Source organism: Pristis pectinata, chromosome 19 (assembly GCF_009764475.1).
Source record: "Pristis pectinata isolate sPriPec2 chromosome 19, sPriPec2.1.pri, whole genome shotgun sequence".
Taxonomy (NCBI): domain Eukaryota; kingdom Metazoa; phylum Chordata; class Chondrichthyes; order Rhinopristiformes; family Pristidae; genus Pristis; species Pristis pectinata.
Genome location: NC_067423.1, coordinates 40,063,928 through 40,074,657, shown reverse-complemented (window position 1 = coordinate 40,074,657; position 10,730 = coordinate 40,063,928). Strand labels below are relative to the sequence as shown.

Genomic DNA, 10,730 nt, shown 5'->3' with positions numbered 1-10,730 from the left:
CCTGGTGGTCCTTGGTGGGGTCATAGTTCAGGGGTAGGTAAGAGGAAGTGTCCACCTCCATCCAGGGACCTAATGGCATGAACATTGAATTCTCCCACTTTAAGTAATCCCCACACCCCTTCCCCCCCCAACCCACCCCCCCAACCACGCCTCTTCCTTTCTTCCCTTTCCTAGCCTACCTCTTTTTTTTAACCTCCTTTTTTTCTCCTTACCTGTGACCCATCCCCCGGTGGATCTGCTCTCCCCTCCCCTCCCCGCACCTGCCTATTACTATCTCCTACCTGCATCTACCTATCACCTCCCTGTGCGCACCCCGCCTCCCCTCTTTTGTCCACCTATCACTGCTCTGCTTTTCCCTCTGATATATTGGGCTTTCCCCTTTTCCTATCTTCAGTCCTGAAGAAGGGTCCTGACCCGAAACGTTGACCGCCCGCTTTTCTCCGCGGATGCTGCCTGGCCTGCTGAGTTCCTGCAGCATTGTCGTGTTTTTCACCTCAGGTTACATTCAGCTGGCGCACAGGACTTCTGAAATTGCTTCCTCCTCAGACACTCGCATGTGATGCAGACTAGAGTTTCATGTGTGCTGGAATATACCAGTGAGTTGCTGTACAATGTCATGTTACTGTAAACGCAACAGCACCATGTGTCCAATTTTAACAAGCTGAATTTTAGAGGTTGGGGAGTTGGGTGGGGTGCAGAGTAAGGGTGGTAATTTGGATCGGGAAGACAAGTTTTTCACTGTATCTTGCTACAAGTGACAATAATAAACCAATACCAATACGCTTTGAAAGGGTCAGGAGTTGAACGGGCTAAAGTGTAAGGTTGGCAAGGTGGATAGTTGAATGGGGTCCAGTGCCTTATGTATGGGTGCAAAAAACCGACCGCTGGAGTAAATCGGCAGGTCAGGTCGCATCTGTGGAGGCAAAGGGATGGACGACAATTCGGGTCCTGATATGGACGGTTTTGACCCGAAACCTTGATCACCCCTCCACAGATGCTGCCTGACCTGCTGAGTTCTTCCAGTAGCTTGTTGTTTTTGCTCCAGATTCCAGCATCTGTGGTTTCTTGTGTCTCCGTGTTGGATACGGTGGGGAGTTTGATGGGCTCTTGTGTACTTGTTTGAAAAGGTGGGGAGTTGGATGGGTCACTGTGTGAGTGAGGGAGTGAGAGAGAGACGGTTGGAAGGAGTACCGTCAATGTGTGTGAAAAAGATGAGCCGTTGTCCTGCCTCTTCCCCATATTCCAGGACACCCTTTCCTAATAAAAATCTGTCTTAAATATCATTAGGGGGAGTTCCGGATTTACGACATTTTGTGTGACGAAATGCTTCCCACTTTCATTCAGATTATAACCCATCAATGCAAATAGTTCCTCGCTGTCTATCATGCTGAATCACCGTTATTTTACACACCTTGATTGGAGCAGGGACGGCAGGTAGAGCTGCTGCCTCACAGATCCAGTGACCCAGGTTCCACCCTGACCTCCGGCGCTGTCTGTGTGGAGTTTGCACGTTCTCCCTGTGACCGCGTGGGCTCCCCCACCCCCCCTCCGGGGTGCTCCGGTTTCCTCCCACATCCCCAAGACGTGCCAGTGGGTAAATCGGCCGCTGTAAATTGTCCCCAGAGTAGGTGGGTGTAGAAGAACTGGGGACTTGATGGATATGTGAGAAAGAAGAGGTGATGGGAATGGGACTGATTGCAATGCTTCGACAGCATAGACGATGGATTGAATGTCCTCTTCTGTTGTCAGAAAAATATGAAAGCCTCTGCAACCTCTCATATTTTAGCATACAAAGTCTTGGTATCACTTGGGTATCCAACCAACATACCCTTCCTGCAGTGCAGAGGGGCTAAAACTAAAATGTTACATGTACACAGCTCCTCCCAGGTTATGACAGGGCTCCGTTCCTGAGAACTGTTCGTTTGCAGGTCGAAAAATGCAGCCACCTGGCAATATATTTCAATAAAAAAACACTGGCCAGCCAAGGGCAGTATGTGATTAACTCAGAGCGTTTAACCCAACCACACGGCAGTAGATACCGGCAGTCCCACGGCAGCCGGCAAATCCATCCTGCCGGTCTCCCAAACGCCCGTTCGTATGGACGAGTCGAACGTAAATCGGGCTTTCGTAAACTGGCGGGGGGGGGGGTAGGATCCGTATTTAAGCGGTGGTAAGACTGAAGTCTCCCCTACTCTATTTCAGAGCACGCTGACTGTAGTCTCAAATCCTGAACAAGGCTTGCACAACCCACGTATATCTCGCTCACTCTTGAACTCCGGACTCTGTTGAATACTTTCCACCCTCATGAATTTTGCACGTTACGGAGTCTGCAATGATTGGCACAGATAAACACCCACATGAATTTCGCTCTTCCCACACCTCGTAGTTTCCCACCATTGTTCCTAGTTCTCTTGCAGTAGTTTGCATTTGAGGTAGGATCTGGCTCCGAAGGGTTCTTTCCAGCTGAAAACTAATACTTTTAACTTTGCAGGATGTTCAGAGGTCAATGTTTACACATTTTGCAGCGGCATGCGGTCCATCCCGTTGCATTTATTGGCCAACGCCTGCACAAGTGGCGTGGGGAACGGTTTAATCATTCCGACAAGCACATGACTGCATAGCACGCCACACATTATCGTATCCACAACGTGTCGCTGCACTGACATGCCAACAGTTCAACGATTGCCTCCAACTGTTGCATTGCAAATCCGCTCCTCCATTAACCTGTTGAAATAATCATTCACTGTTCCTCAGGGTGGTGCCCTGAGATGGCGGAGGAGGCGATCGCCCCCTTTGCTTTAGAGTGTTTAAAATCTACTTTTCTCCCCAGCGGAGTTATCCCGCTGACATTTAACACGGCGGCGATATTGCAACAAACTGCACTTTCAGTTAGCGATCTTGTTTATGGAAACTGTGCAGTAGCCTGGGGGCACTGCATCAATCTTGAAGGCGATTAAGGAAGAACATTTTTGCTTGGTGCATCCCTCAAATGTAACTGCGTTTTTAATGATGCAAATCGGGCGTAGATTTAGGACGTCTTTTGGGACACATTCTGGGACAAAACAGCAAACACAGAGTGCGGGTGTATGGCAGACGTGCCGGTGACCGTTCACATTGGACTTGAAGCAGAAATGCAGTAATCACAGCGCTTCGCGCTCGATACAGTTGCCCGTGTAGCCACTGACAAGCAGCAGATCTGGGGATATTTAATCGCATTGAAAGTGTGCGCAGCGAACAGATGTAACTAGATAGCAAACTGTGTGAAAAGACGTAGGTTAGAGGGCTGGGTGTGTCGAGCCCTCCGTCACGTTGATAGCCGTGTGGACCGCCACAGTAAGATGATCGGAGAGCAGAGAGTGGGGAACTTCTCTGCCGTGCGGTCACGTCGCTCAGGAGACTGTTGCAGCTCAAGGCTGCTCTACCTCGCTTGCCAACCCCGTGTCGCGTCAGCAATTTTAATCGCATGCAAATTTATGCTTTTGCATTTCTAAATATTTACTGTGGGAAACCACACATCAAACCCCGGTGCGCGGCATTCCTCTAAATGCAGGGATAATTTCTGATGCATGCAATTAGGGAAATCCAATGCACTCGGCGGAAAACAAACTTCCTGACTTTTGCAAGGATGCCCCCGCTCCTTCCCTTGCGTGTTGGTAAACACCGCTGCTCGGCTGGTGAGATGCTGGCGGAATCACTGCAGCACGGAACTTGTCACTGACGTATGGGGGCCAATTGCATAATCCACGATTTAATGCTTGCTGCACGCTGTGTTTGCATCTGTGGGGAGGGGGGGGGAGAGAAGGGGGTTATGCAACGAAGTGTGTGCACCCTCCTCCGTCCCCATCTTTTGAAGTTGGGTTGTTATTGGTTGGTGTTGGGTGCCACACGTGAGTTGAGAACCTCTCCGGGCTTGTCGGTGCGCCTGCGCTTCGTTTGCGACAAAAACTGCGCGCACGTCCGCCCCAGCGATGCAGAGTGGGAGGCAGCTGGGCTGATAGAGAGAGAGATTCAGAAACTCAGAGCCGTGCATTCAGGACACTGCTCTGCCCGGGTTGCAATCCATGCACCGGGGGCTACATATCACGGTGGGGGTCACATCTTAACTACACTTTGCAATCTCCACCCCCGCCTGCATAGACACAATGCAGGACAGTGTACCTCTCTTACAACCGTCCGCTTGCTTAACAGAACGGAGGTTATTAGAAAATGCAGACTTTATTGGGTGAGTTTTTGCATCAAATTTATTCCACCCCTGTGTGCATTGATCCTTTCTGGTATTGTCTCAACTTCCCATTATTTTTAAATTGATAGTGTTGAATACCATTCGATGTTCATGTGCAAATCAAAACGGGGGGTGAAGCGAGACGATAGCAAGGTAAGGATGCAAGCAGTTTTATTAAGCGTAGAGACAAATTTCTGGTGTTTTGCGAAGTTATTCCGGGTTGCTTTCAGTAATTAGTCTAATATTGCACGTTGAAGTATATTTTGCAGTATGTGTAACTTAACCCAACGCACCTTTGAATGCAGTGAAAATGTAACATTGGCAATACTCTTGCCGCCTTTGCAATTTCTGCTGTTTCCTGACTTCACGATTTTTTAGGAAACCTATAAGCTACCACATAGACTGATAGAAAAGAAACGACGTGATAGAATTAACGAATGCATTTCGCAGCTTAAGGACTTGCTTCCCGAGCATCTGAAATTGACGGTAAGGTACTGAAATCTGTGCTCTTATGTAGAAATGTAAACGAATTATCTCGTCGCCGAAAAATTGAATCAGATTAATATTCGTTGCCGTGTGACTTTTTCCCCCTTAATTATACAGTTCAGGGTTTGACCAGTATACGTAATTAAAATAATGCATACAGAGAGAGCTTAGACTCCACAACAACTAATTTAAATTGTTGTAATAACCGCCCCTCGAGGCAAGCCAATCCTCTTAATTTAGTGTTGCATTTTTTTGAAGTATGTTTGGAGCTTTGATTGTTTGCGTTCGAAGGAGTCATTTGCAAAATTTAACATATATTCCTTTCTTTCCCTGCGCCACCTCAAGACACTTGGGCATCTGGAGAAGGCTGTAGTTTTAGAATTAACACTGAAACACTTAAAGGCTTTAACTACTTTGACGGAGCAACAACACCAGAGGATAATTGCTTTGCAAAATGGTAAGTTTAAGGATTCATACGTGAGCAGGGTGTGGGCATTGCTGGCCAGGCAAGCACCTATGCATTGCCTTTGAGATGGTGGCGGTGAGCTGCCTTTTTGGGTTGCTGCAGTTCGTGTTGTGAAGGTGTAGGGAAGTTTCAAGGTTTTGAGCCAATTTTAATTGAAGGAATCCAGGTCAGTGTGGTGCGTGACTTTACGGATGGTGATGTGCTATTTAAGCATTGACCTTTCACAATTCTGGGACACCCTAATGCTCAACAGCAGCTGAGTATCATTTGAAGTTTGAATTCGGATTTTAACGTGGGGGCAGGCCAGCAGATTGGTGCACAGGAAGCTCCCACAGACAACAAAGTGGCAATGAATCGATCATGGATTTTTTTAAGAAAGTGATTGGGGATAATTATCCTCCAGGACAGAGACAAACTCCCCGGTTCTTCTCCCAGTCAGGAAAGGATTAATCAAGAACAGCCCACGTGGATTTGTTGAGGGAGTACACTTGACACCGTCCACGTGAATTTTAACAAGGGCTTTGAGAAGGTCTCACGTGGTATGCAAAGGAAAGTGACAAATTGGATTATCTTTTGTCCTGGTGTCAGAGAGTGGAAGAATGGTTGTTGGACGTTTGTGACGGGAAGGCTGTTTGCAGTGAGGTTCTGCAGGGCACACTGCTGGATTCCTTCTTGTGCCGTTATACACAAGTATCAATGACTTGCACTTAATTGTCAGGTCATAACCAAGTTTGCAGACCACACAGAAATTGGCGGCATGGTTAATGGTGAGGAAGGGAGCGGTGGACTGTAGGAAGGTATAAATTAACTAGTTAAATGGACAGAAAAGTGGCAAATGGAACCCAGTCCAGAAAGGGGTGAAGTTAATGCGTTTGGGGAAAGCGGAACAGACGTGGAACGCACATGTAGTGGGATAGTGGCGGAAGAGGGATTTAGGGGTGTGCGCTCGCAGATCCCCCGAAGGCAGTAGGACAAGGTGAGGGCAGCAAACTGAATGTACCTCCATTTTATTAGTAGAAACGGAGTAACAGGACGGTTGTGCTCGAACTCTACAAACCACCAGTTAGCCTGCAGCTAGTGTATGCCTGCAGTTTTGGTCGCCACATTACAGGAAGGATCTGAAAGCAGGGAAGGTAGAGGGATGATTTCCGTGAATGTTGACAGTGAAGAATCCTCCAGCTATTGGTATTGGTTTATTATTGTCACTTGTACCAAGGTACAGGAAAGGTTGAATAGGCAGAGCTTCGTTTTCTTTGGAACAGACCCAGCTGATGAAAAAATTTTAATTGAGGTCTAAAATTATAAAAGGCCTGGACTGACATACCTCCCTCTAGAGAGATCAGTAACTGGGGGGGGAAATGTCCTGATAAAAGGATTAGTTGAAGAGAAATGTTGTCTGGAACTCGCTTCCTGAGAGGGTGGTACAGGTAAAAAAACCAATTAAAAATACTGTGGTGTACATTTGAGTCTGTGGTTATGTAATTATAAAGCTACAGACCAAGAGTTAGTTCAAGTTTGTTGTCAAAGGCATACAAAGGTATAAGTGCCAGGAAAATTAGCATTTTGCAGCACAGTGCATGCCAAACATAAATTACGTAAACTTAAAATAACATAAATTATACTTAACTTACACAACAAAATAGATGTAATGATATTAGTAAAGGACTAAGAGGGATTAAGCTGGCAGGCTGGTGTGGATTAGGTGAGCCAAATTGCTGTACCATAATGTTTGACGATTTTCGTGACGTGAACCCTCTACGTCCACCTGAGAGTGAGGGCAGGACCTCTGTGTAATGTCTCACCCAAACCAGCTGAAACGGCCCCCTGAGTCAAACAGCTGTTTAAAATGATAGCCTCACGGGCCCTGCTTCTGCAGTGGGGGAAATTGCTTCACGGAGAGGTCTGTGTTCCCTCAACGGGGAGGGGGGTGTTTTGTTTTTAAGGGGACACTACACTGAAGGCAGCCAAGCGGTCGGATCTGGACGCGTTCCACTCTGGATTCCAGACGTGCGCCCAGGAGGTCCTGCAGCACCTGACCCGGTTTGAGAGTTGGACGCCCCGGGAGCAGGTCAGCGCCCAGCTCATCAGCCACCTGCACCGAGCCGCCACGCAGCCCCGATCCGACGGAGAGGCGCTGGGTGCAGGACAGGCTGCCGCTGGGGGGGCAGAACGCGGGCGGGCCAGGGAGAACTGCGTGCCGGTCATTCGGAGGACGGCGGAGCACAGCAGCAGTGACACAGACACCGACAGCGGCTATGGCGGGGAAGGGGAGCGGAGCGAGGGGAAAGGGGAGCGGCTGTCCGGGCTGCAGGGCGCGACCGGGACTGGCCGCAGGAGCCTCCCCGTCAAAGTTAAACTGGAGCCCGAGGACCCCCCGGCAAAGAGGGTCAGAGTCGGCACCTCGGAAGCGGGCTGTGACCTCGCCCTTCTCTCCGCGGGGATCGGCGCGATGCCCACGCCTGGCCAGCAGCCCCCTTTCTGCCTGCCCTTGTACTTCATTGCCCCCTCTGCGGCCACCCCCTACCTGCCTGTCCTGGGCGGGGGCGACCCAGAGAGGCGCTGGTACCCGGCCCCCATCCCATTCTTCTACCCCGGCCTTCACGGCATTGCGGCGCTGGCCGCCGAGGCGCAGCTCTGCCGGGTTCCCTCCCCGGCGGCTGGCGCTGGGGGGGATCTGAGCCCAGCCCCGGATCTGCTCCGGTCACCGGGTGGGGTGTCCTAAGCCGTTGGCGCAGCCCCCCACCCCCCCACAGCCCTCGCCCCACCTCCCCTCCCCACTCTGATTTGGAATGTGGAATTGGGTAGCATGGACCCTGCCGTCCCAATTGCCCCTGGAGCTGGAAGGAAGCCCAAGTTCCAAAATGACCTGCCTCTGGAGCACAAGTTGTGAACATAGAACATGACAGCACAATACAGGCCCTTCGGCCCACAATGTTGTGCTGACCTTTAAACCTCACCTAAGACTACCTAACCCCCTTCCTCCCACATATACCTTTATTTTAAATTCCTCAATATGCTTATCTAGTAATCTCTTGAATTTGACCAATGTACCTACCTCCACCACCAATCAATATTGTCATCTCCAAATGCCTCGGAAGATCTGTCTTCTTGTTTCAGAAGAAGATCAAAGTCGGCCGAGTTGGACCCTCTTGGGGTGCCGATTAAAATCTGGGATGCAAACCTCTGTGTGTGCTGAATAATTCACTGGCAATTGTAGTGGAGTTCGACCACCTCCTCCTGATACTTGTGTTGAAGACCAAACACAAGTTCTGGGAAGAATGCCTGCTTCTGTTCTCTCTTCCCTCCCACCACCCACCCCCCCCCACCTCCCCCCGGAATGAGTTGCAAATTGGTGTCGGCTTCAAAGAAACTGTTAAAGGTGCCCTGTGAAAGGGTTAATATAAACAATAAAGGCAAGTTGTAAATCCCCTGTTCCAATGATCAGTCTTTGAGTCAAATGTGGATTTAAGAATGGTAAACGCCTTCCCCAGTTCACAACAGAGGGAGTATCTTAGCCCTGAAATGCTCCCGAATTATGTCGAAACTTTTGTGGCCTTTGTGAGAGTAATCTGTGGGGTTGATACTTTTTCCGCTTTTCTCTCTCTCCTTCCCCCCCACCAGCCTCCCACAACCTCAACACCCTGAATCCTGTCCCCCACACCCTCCCAGACAATTGAAAGTCATGCGGTTGAGAGCCTTATTACCCAGACTGAGGAGACGGCGGCCTCAGTGAAACCTATTTTTAGTTGTTGCCAAGGCAGCAGGTTTGGTGATGCTGTGAAGTGTTATGTAACAGCTGAGGCTCGTCCCTTCTTGAGCGTGAGCTAGAACTTGTATTCATCCTGGTTACATTACTGCTGCTGTCTGCCTGATGTGCTGCGTTCAAAAGTATTGTGAAATATATATTTGCCTGAAGTGGCTCTTGTGTACTGTAAATAGTTTGGGGGAATAATCCTGAATCTCGTCTTGAGGCTATTTTTGTAGGGAGATAATACATGATAACCACTGAATATTTTTTTTGTGTCGAGCAAAACAAATTTTATGAAGAATTGTTGAATAACGTTTGCACTTTTTGTTACTGCTTAATGCTTATGCGGTCTTAAATTATTAAAATAAATACGGTCAGCATTTCAAAGTGTGATTGGTTCTAAGTATCGGCATGGACTGGTTGGGCCAAAGGGTCTGTATCCGTGCTGTATTGCTCTATGACTCTATAGCTTTCGGATTTTCTTTGCAAAGAAAAATGATGTAAATTGTGATTTTGTTTTACAGTCAGACATGGAATGCATTCAGAATAATATTCCAGTGTGCAAGCAAAGGTTGTACTTTTCATTGTGCATAAACAGCTTATGAAATTCAATAGAAAAATCAGTTGAAAAACTAGAATATAGTTGGGGATAATCAAATGACTCTGTTCTGTTACTAGTTAACACCTAAACTACACCCCCTGTGTATATATAGTCAGAATTACTGTCTGTGTCCTGTATGAATGCACGGCAGTGATTGTACTAGGATTCTCAATCACTGAGTCAAAGCTGAACTCAATAGATGTATGAATAGTGAGGGCTGTGCAATAAGATCCACGTTGAAGCTAGTTCAGATAAAACATTTCGGAATCAAAGTGGAAGTTGAGTTCATTGTCAGATGCACAAGTCCATGTGTGCACAGGCGCAATGGAAAACTTACTTGCAGCAGCATCACAGGCACATTGTATCAGATAAGCAGCATTCACAAGAAAAAAAAATTATACACAATTTTTACAAGAAAGAACACAATTAAAACAAAAAGTCCATTGTGCAAAGTGGTTATAGTGTTGCTAAACTGTGGTGATTAGGGTTGTGCCGGTGGGTTCAACAACTGAAGGGAGGTAGTTGTTCTTGAACCCGGTGGTTCTTGAAGTTAATTTACAGTGAGTTTTAAAACATCTCAAATTGCACATGTCTGCACTTTTTCTGTGTTTTACTCTGGCTTACCACTAATTTTAAAAAAAAGACCCTAATTCAGATTTAATCTTTTATATCCACTCAGCAAACACCCAGCAGTCCTTTTACCTGCTTCAGATTTGGTTTGAGAGGGTAGGAAGCATAACCCAAGTGAAACTAAGGAAAGGAACACGAGGGGGAGTAGGGATGGAGTTTGCTCTGCCGTTCAGTATCAGAGCTCATCTTCCATCTTCCCACTTCACCCCTTTACTCCTTCGGTGCCAAAAGTTTAATGAACTCAGAATCCAATCCACTCATTAGCAGAGTATCCGTGGCCCTTCTGAATAGGGAATTACAAAGATGACGAACCCTCAAGAAGTTCCTCAATCTGTAAATGACCCTGTGAATGTGCTTTCTAGTTTCACTTTCCAAAGAGGCAAAATAGACTTTAGGAATCCTACTCTAGGTCCTTATGACATGAGTAGGAGGACATTCAGCCTGGGTAGTTATGCTGCCTCGCTCACATTCCCTCACCAATCTATTCTCCAAACCGTTCTCATCAACTTACCCGGCAGATTTTACCACTCACCTACACACTGGGAGCGACTTGCAAAAGACAATGAACCTACCAATC

The 10,730-nt window shown here is 47.8% G+C and overlaps 1 protein-coding gene across 1 annotated transcript; it reads left to right on the top strand.

Moving 5' to 3' along the window:
* Nucleotides 1-3,945: 3,945 nt before the first annotated feature.
* On the top strand, nt 3,946-9,307 carry bhlhe41 (basic helix-loop-helix family, member e41). The gene is made up of 5 exons (XM_052033881.1): nt 3,946-4,222; nt 4,312-4,375; nt 4,601-4,708; nt 5,054-5,165; nt 7,118-9,307. Exons 1-5 carry the CDS (start codon nt 4,143-4,145, stop codon nt 7,894-7,896), a joined length of 1,143 nt encoding a protein of 380 aa, XP_051889841.1. The 5' UTR covers nt 3,946-4,142; the 3' UTR covers nt 7,897-9,307.
* Nucleotides 9,308-10,730: the final 1,423 nt, after the last annotated feature.

Excerpts from the sequence above, each read along its gene's own strand:
- bhlhe41 (XM_052033881.1), top strand. The coding sequence starts at position 4,143 with ATGCAGGACAGTGTACCTCTCTTACAACCGTCCGCTTGCTTAACAGAA. Across the intron at positions 4,376-4,600 it reads TGAAGCGAGACGATAGCAAG|GAAACCTATAAGCTACCACA; the intron begins GTAAGGATGCAA and ends ACGATTTTTTAG. Across the intron at positions 4,709-5,053 it reads CCGAGCATCTGAAATTGACG|ACACTTGGGCATCTGGAGAA; the intron begins GTAAGGTACTGA and ends CGCCACCTCAAG.